The 8,375-nt window shown below is 43.2% G+C and overlaps 1 protein-coding gene across 1 annotated transcript; it reads right to left on the bottom strand.

Moving 5' to 3' along the window:
- On the bottom strand, window positions 1-7,945 carry LOC308465412 (vomeronasal type-2 receptor 26-like; the record flags this gene model as incomplete). Its single annotated transcript, XM_080985405.1, has 6 exons — window positions 1-1,008; window positions 1,451-1,577; window positions 3,526-3,753; window positions 5,225-6,028; window positions 6,282-6,573; window positions 7,941-7,945. The coding sequence occupies 6 exons, from the start codon at window positions 7,943-7,945 to the stop codon at window positions 98-100; spliced, it is 2,367 nt and encodes a 788-aa protein (XP_080841531.1). The 3' UTR covers window positions 1-97.
- Between the last annotated feature and the right edge of the window lie 430 nt (window positions 7,946-8,375).

Genomic DNA, 8,375 nt, shown 5'->3' with positions numbered 1-8,375 from the left:
GTGTGGTTTATTATGTGTGAAGTTACATTTAAATGAGAAGTACCGCAGTTCCATTACTGCTGCAGTGCAGTTCAGCTATAAAATAATATTTTCAGAGTCAGGTGCTGTCTTTAGCTTTTGTTGTGAGATGCTCCTTTGTATTCAGATTAGGCCTCAATATGATAATGTAGCACTTGGGAATGAAGATGCAGCCCAGAAGCCCAGCACTGGAGGCCAAGATAGAGAAGACCTGCACAGCTACCATATACTTCCCCTTGGTGCTCTGGTAGGTGGGCACAAAGGACACCCAAACACTGCAGAAGACCAGCATGCTGAAGGTGATCAGCTTGGCTTCATTGAAGGCCCCTGGAAGCTTCCTTGCTAGGAAAGCCACCGTGAAGCAGATAGCAGCCAGGAAGCCCATGTAGCCAAGGGCACCATAAAACATGGCAACAGACCCTTCGTTGCATTGCAGGATGATCTCTCCAGGCTGGGAGTGCATGTCAGACTCTGGGAAAGGGGGAGAGATGCCCAGCCAGATGGTGCAGATGACAACTTGAACACCAGAACAGGAAATGACAATGGAGTTGGCCAGACTCTTCCCCAGCCATCTCCTCACCTTGTTCCCGGGTTTTGTGGCCAGGAAGGCCAGCACCACAGTGATGGTTTTAGCCAGTACAGAAGACACAGCAACCGAGAAGATGACGCTGAAGGCCGTTTGTCGGAGAAGGCAGGTTAATTTACATGGCCACCCAATGAAGAGGAAGGAGGACAAAAAGGAGAGCAAGAGAGAGACGAGGAGGATGTAGGAGAGGTCACGATTGTTGGCTTTGACAATAGGAGTTTCCAGGAATTTAATGAAGATTCCTATCACAGAGACTGTGGTGACAGACAATAAGAGTGCCATGGAAGTCAAGAGGACCCCCAAAGAATCTTCATAGGCTAGGAAGCTGATAATTTTGGGGACACATTGATTTTGGTCCTTGCTTGGATGCTCATCTTCTGGACATTTGTTGCAATGCTCTGCATCTGCAATGAGCAAGAGAGACCACTGTCATGGTATCTCTGGTCCATCTATAATATTGATCTAGACTCTTCAAGATGCTTGGAACATCATTCTGGGTGGCAGCTTAGACCCATAGCATAGAATTTTACTCCAAGGTGCACATTGAGATTTCACCCTCCCTGTGTTTACTTCTACTGAAGATGTACCTTTTGGATCAGACGCCTATGGTTGGTGGGACATGCCACCAACTGTCATGCCACACACTGATTTTCATGCCCACCTCCTCCTCCAGGTTCATCCATCCAGCTCATTAATCGTGAAGTTAGCATTTGTTTTGCTAATCTCCAGAAATAATGTAGGATCACACTTCCCCATTTCTGGAAATTAAACAAACATACAGAAACATACCCCAAATTATGTCTGTGCTCTCCTGAAAGGGCTTCTTTTCTCCCTGGCATCCCTTACCTTCCCGAGTGGAGAAGGTCCCTTCCGCACATGGTGCACAACCATAGCAGCACAATGACTTTCCTTCCTGAATCACCTTGACGTATCCTGGGTGACAGCTTTTGGTGCACTGTGACTGTGGCAAGGTCTAACCATAAAGAGAAGGAAAAGTGTTAGAAATGTATCAATAAGCTACTGAACTGAGTCAAAGACATAGAAAAGACATAGCCTTATTTCACTAGCAAATGACTCCGGTTTTTTAGGTTTGCCTGTCTCGATTCCCAGAATGGTCAGTTGTCCTTCAGAAGCTGCATTCACTAGTTTTCCACTTTTAGTTAGTGAATACATTTTCTAAACTCATTTCTGCCTTTGGTCATATCTAATTAATTACCTAGTGTTGCCATCTGTCTGGGTTTCCCTACACATTTCCTCTTTTGGGGGCCCAGTGTGCATTTTACAAGAAATATTCGGGTTTGGGGTTTTTTATAAGAAATTATTATTATTATTATTATTATTATTATTATCGGGGTGGGGCACTGTGCTCTGGAAGTAAAACTGCTATATCAGAGCAAGGCTGTTGCAGTGAATATCAGGTAGGAGCTGGGGTCCTGTTTCCGCTCAGGCTGGCAGTGCCTTGGCCTTGGGAAGCTTGGGCATGGTTTTGGGGTGTAGCCGCTGCCAGCCCAAGCCAGGGAAAGAGGTATGCGGCTGCACCTTTTGGATTTTATTGGTATTTGGCCTATGCTTAAAAACACTGCAATGGGTAAGAGGTCTTACTGAGTGATCAACATTCTTAAATTCTCTATCCATGGCTTTTTTCACCTGTATAATCCCCTTGAGACACACAATGGCATCCCGGTCAATGTGGAACCTGGTTTCTGGGGATGCCTGCCGCTCTATAGCTATACAGTGGTACCTCAGGTTACATACGCTTCAGGTTACATACACTTCAGGTTACAGACTCCGCTAACCCAGAAATAGTCCCTCGGGTTAAGAACTTTGCTTCAGGATAAGAACAGAAATTGTGCTCCAGCGGTGCGGCAGCAGCGGAAGGCCCCATTAGCTAAAGTGGTACCTCAGGTTAAGAACAGTTTCAGGTTAATAACGGACTTCCGGAACGAATAAAGTTCTTAACATGGGGTACCACTGTAGAAGCTATAGAAGCTATAGAAGTGGTTTCTTAGGTTTGCCCGTCTTGTTCTCAGAATGGCCAGTAGTCTTTCAGAAGCTGCATTCATCAGTTTTCCACGTTTTCTTATTGAATAAATTTTCTAAACTGATTTCTGCCTCTTGTCATATCTTATTAATTACTCAGTGTTGCCATAGGTCTGGGTTTCCCCTCATATGTCCTCTTTTTGGGGCCCAATGTGCATTTTACATGGTTTATATAAGACATTATTATTATTAGTAGTAATAGTAGATAGTAGTAGTAGTAGTATATGCTTGGGAGGGCGATGTGCTCTGGAAATCGAAGTGCAGTATCAGAGCGAGGCTATTGCAGTGAAGATCAGGTAAGAGCTGGGGTCATGTTTCTGCTCAGACCGGCATCAACTTGGGCTTGGGTTCAGCCTTGGGCAGTTTGGGCTTGGGTTTGGGCTACTCTGCATGCCTCAGCCACTGCCACCCCAAGCCAGGACAAGAGGTGTGTGGTCGTGGCAGTGCGCCCACACATGTGTGCCTCTTTACCAGGCTTGGGTTGGCAGCGGCTGTGGCTGTCCTCTCCCCCCCCCCATCACGATATGGTAACCCTAAATGACCTCTTTTACTACCCAACAAATTACTAGATTGCATGGTTTTCCTTTCTCCCCCCTCAACTTCCATTTCTTTATGAAGTGTTTCTATACCACCGTTTAACAACAGATCAGGACATTGTATAGAAACATAAAAACACTTATCCAACTATAGAGATGTGTACATGCTATATTCTCAAGACTAAATGTACTATAAACACATATACATGTCCTTTTATTTATGTCTTATATTCAAATAGCTTCCTATTTTGCTGATATATGTATATTCTTAAAAACATTGCAATGTGTGAGAGGTCTGACATAGCAATTAATACTGATAAATTTTCTATCCATGGCTTTCCTCACCTGGGTAAATCCCTTGAGCCGCACAATGGCATCCTGGTCAATGCGAAACCAAGTTTCTTGGGATGGCTGCCGCTCTAGACTCCCAATTTTCACTGAAGCTACTGAAGTGTTGGGCCATACGATCCAGGTCAAAATATCAAGGCTGGCTGCAAGTTCCCCATCTTTGTTCAAATACACGTCATCCATGGAAGTATTGTAACACTCAAAGTTACTTAGAAAAGGGTGGAACTAGAATGGCACACAGAGAAGATGAAGGTTATTTCAGTGCTGCCCATTTGGGGATAAATTTCCCTTCTTAATCCAGACAACACAGAGAACAGAGCAACCATAGCACAGACAGAAATCCTTCACACCAGGAGTTTAATCTGGGGGCAGATTTCCCTTGGCTAGGGAGATACCTATGTCATTGTCCTGGAACACGAGGACAGTAGACCCAAAGATGCCAAAGTGATGGTGATTTTTGCTTTGTGAAGATTTTTTTCTTGGAAAGCAAGTTGACGTCTAATGTCATTTTAGATGTGTTATGGAAAGAGGAATTATTGATCCTTACATTCCCATCTTGCTCAGCAGAAGGTGAAGACAATTTATATACAGTTAAAGCTTTATATTCAGCAATGTGAATTCCCTTATTCATTCCTTTAAAAACAAACTTTGCCTCAGAACTAAAGATATATATATATATATATATATATATAAATATATATATAGATATAGATATATAGATATAGATATATAGATATATAGATATATAGATATATAGATATATAGATATATAGATATATAGATATATAGATATATAGATATATAGATATATAGATATATAGATATATAGATATATAGATATATAGATATATATCTGATAGGCTCTGAGAAGATATTGGGTATAGACATAGAGAAGTGGAAAAATTCTGGTGGAACCTAAGTTCTGAGGCTCCCTGTGAAGGTCTCTCATTTTTTCTAATCTTCCTCCGGGAAGGAGACTTGATACATAACCCCATTAGAGAAGGTTCTAGTAGCCTCATTCCCAGCACTGCTCAGGAATTCCAAATATCAGTGCAGTTTTGAAAGCCTCAGCCCACTATATTGATTCAGAATGACACCTAATTACATTTGAATATACACACACAAAAGAAGAGGAAGAGGAGGAGGAAGAAAAAGAGGAGGAGGAGGAGTTTGGATTTGATATCCTACCCGAAGGAGTCTCAAAGCGGCTAACATTCTCCTTTCCCTTCCTTGCCCACAACAAACACTCTGTGAGGTGAGTGGGGCTGAGAGACTTCAAAGAACGTGTTTTTAACTGTTTTATTTTGTATGTTTCTTTTTCTTTTTTACTTTTTTGTTATATCTTAAAAACTTTATACTTTTTTTTGTATTCTGTACTTTTCTGTATTTTTTGAAACTTTAATAAATATCATTTTAAAACAACAACAACAAAGAAGTGTGACAGCCCAAGGTCACCCAGCAGCTGCATGTGGAGGAGCGGAGACGCGAACCTGGTTCCCCAGATTACGAGTCTACCGTGATGACTACACCATGATGACTCACCACAAAACCTGCTCCCGGAGTTCAAGATCTAGGGGGGTCTCGATTTGGATCCAAGGTTTGTGTTACCTTGGAAAGAGGCACTGTGGAGACTGGCATCCTCAGGCATAAAATATGTATATTTCAGTGGAGCTATCAGAGATGGAAAAAGGAATACCTGCCATGGCTGTAGCCTCTGAAGCCTCCGCCCGTCTCCTCCACCCATCATCGCCACCTGCTTGGATCTGGATGAGTAAGCAGCATTTAAGGCATGTGCCACAGCATACGCACTGCTATAGATGTTGTAGTTGTCTGGAGAAAGACTCTGCACAAGGATATCCAGGGGCAATTCCCCTTTTTGGTCACATCTTTCACGTTCTTTCGCAGAAAAAAAGTGCTTTGAAATGAAACAATCAAATATTGTCCGCCAGTAAGGAACTAAGCGACTGAAGTCAAAATTGTCATGTTTTAGGGCAACCTCCGTCTGAATTAAGAAGGAAAAGAAACAGTGGCGGTGCTGGAAACGTAATCTCCAGTCAGACAACGTTGGGGTGATGTTCCACAAAGCTGTGGTGATCCAGACTTTCCCCTCAGTGGACTGTAGCCACAATGTGAGTATTTGATTTATAAAGAATATTCCGCTGAAGAAAGAACGAGTCTCTGCATAGTGAACAAATACATTGACTTCTCTCCATGTGAGAAATGAATCAACCTGAATTTTCACTTCATACCGAGTCATTTCTGGGATTCTGTGTGAGACGGCAGCACAAATCCCATTCGAGGTGAGCAGAGGGGTCAAGGACCTCACGAACCTTTCTCCGTTGTCATTGTCTGGAGCAAAGAGACCGATCCACGTCCATCTGAAATGCAGGAGCAACTTGACAATCCCTGTGTATTGGTGGTCATCTTTGGGGAGCATCCGGTAGAAAAAAGGGAATTGAGTTTTATCATTGATGTCATGGGAGACAAACCCATAACTAACCTGGATGGGAACAGAAAAGAAAAGTGTTTTGCTTGGCTTTGTTTGAATTTCCTGAAATACAGGTCTCCTCTCCATAACATAGGATTCTGTCAGTCCAGATGGACAGGAGGAAGGAAGGAAGGAAGGAAGGAAGGAAGGAAGGAAGGAAGGAAGGAAGGAAGGAAGATTGCTACTAACAGAAACTTTCTCCCTCAGACAGCCAAACTTTAACATTTTAAAGCAAAGTGAAATTAGACTGCTCCCCAATTCACACCTGTGGGATTTTGTAGATGCCCAACATGTTCGAAATATGGAGAGAGATTTCAGAGTCTGCACCATCTAAAACAGCCAGCAGGTTATTCTGCCTTCCACACCTGTAGTTTGGAATACTTGCATGACCGGTATAGAGCAGCTCTACCATGGCGTCGTATGTGATTCTTGCATTGTGATAGTTCTCAAAGATATTGTAGCCCAGGGTGATGTTGGGTAAGAGCCTGGGATTCTGGTTGATCTCGTGGATGGCGAGCAGGAAGGCCAGATTGTGGAGTAAAATTGTTTGTTCTTCTCTGCAACAAAACATACATCTCACACGTCACCCTCCATTTAATAATATATGCGACAATCATAGAATCAGAAAATGGTAGAGGTGGCAGGGACCCCAAAGTCTAGGCCAACCCCCTGTAACACAGGAATTGCTGATGGCCATTCATCTAAGCGACCATCACATTTGCAGTCTCCTCTTGCTCAAGACCCTGATGTTGGGAAAGATTGAGGGCACAAAGAGAAGGGGACGATAGAGGACGAGATGGTTGGACAGTGTTCTCGAAGCTACAAACATGAGTCTGACCAAACTGCGGGAGGCAGTGGAAGACAGAGGTGCCTGGCGTGCTCTGGTCCATGGGGTCACGAAGAGTCGGACATGACTAAACGACTAAACAACAACAACTTACCAGGGAACAACAACATTTATCAATGACTTGGATGATGGACTCAAGGGCATCCTGATCAAATTTGCAGATGACACCAAACTGGGAGGGGTGGCTAACACCCCAGAGGACAGGATCACACTTCAAAACGACCTTGACAGATTAGAGAACTGGGCCAAAACAAACAAGATGAATTTTAACAGGGAGAAATGTAAAGTATTGCACTTGGGCAAAAAAAAATGAGAGGCACAAATACAAGATGGGTGACACCTGGCTTGAGAGCAGTACATGTGAAAAGGATCTAGGAGTCTTGGTTGACCACAAACTTGACATGAGCCAACAGTGTGACGCAGCAGCTAAAAAAGCCAATGCAATTCTGGGCTGCATCAATAGGAGTATAGCATCTAGATCAAGGGAAATAATAGTGCCACTGTATTCTGCTCTGGTCAGACCTCACCTGGAGTACTGTGTCCAGTTCTGGGCACCACAGTTCAAGAAGGACACTGACAAACTGGAACGTGTCCAGAGGAGGGCAACCAAAATGGTCAAAGGCCTGGAAACGATGCCTTATGAGGAACGGCTAAGGGAGCTGGGCATGTTTAGCCTGGAGAAGAGGAGGTTAAGGGGCGATATGATAGCCATGTTCAAATATATAAAAGGATGTCACATAGAGGAGGGAGAAAGGTTGTTTTCTGCTGCTCCAGAGAAGCGGACAAGGAGCAATGGATCCAAACTACAAGAAAGAAGATTCCACCTAAACATTAGGAAGAACTTCCTGACAGTAAGAGCTGTTCAACAGTGGAATTTGCTGCCAAGGAGTGTGGTGGAGTCTCCTACTTTGGAGGTCTTTAAGCAGAGGCTTGACAACCATATGTCAGGAGTGCTCTGATGGTGTTTCCTGCTTGGCAGGGGGTTGGACTCGATGGCCCTTGTGGTCTCTTCCAACTCTATGATTCTATGATTCTATGATTCTATAACTTGCTCAAGGCAGCACATATGTGCCATACCTCATGGCACCATTTGACCCTGATAATAACTCTTTGATGTAAGAGAAGCTACAGGAGAGCCAAAGACTTTGTGGCTGAGTGCTGATGTGCACATACATCTCCTCAGTCGAAATCCCAAAACTCTAGCCACTACATTGCACTGCCATGATGTACATTGCAGAAAGGGAGTGGGCTTGACGAAATTGCAATTTGAAGGGCTTTTACAACTCTACTATTCTAAGATTGTATGATTTCTAGACAGTGAAAACACCTTGAATTTATTTTAGGAACAACGCCCATGCTTGATCAGAATCAGAATCCCAATTGCCAATTAGTTATTAATTCATTTATTAGTTTTTTTGTATACCACCCTTCACCTGAAGATCTCTGGGTGGTTTACAACACGAAAATACAAAATGAGAAGACAAAATACCTATTAAAAACAAAAACAAACCA

This window comes from Podarcis pityusensis, assembly GCF_964106645.2.
Source record: "Podarcis pityusensis genome assembly, chromosome: 2".
Classification (NCBI taxonomy): domain Eukaryota; kingdom Metazoa; phylum Chordata; class Lepidosauria; order Squamata; family Lacertidae; genus Podarcis; species Podarcis pityusensis.
The sequence above is the reverse complement of the archived record's forward strand: the minus strand, read 5'-3'. Positions and strand labels throughout refer to the sequence as shown.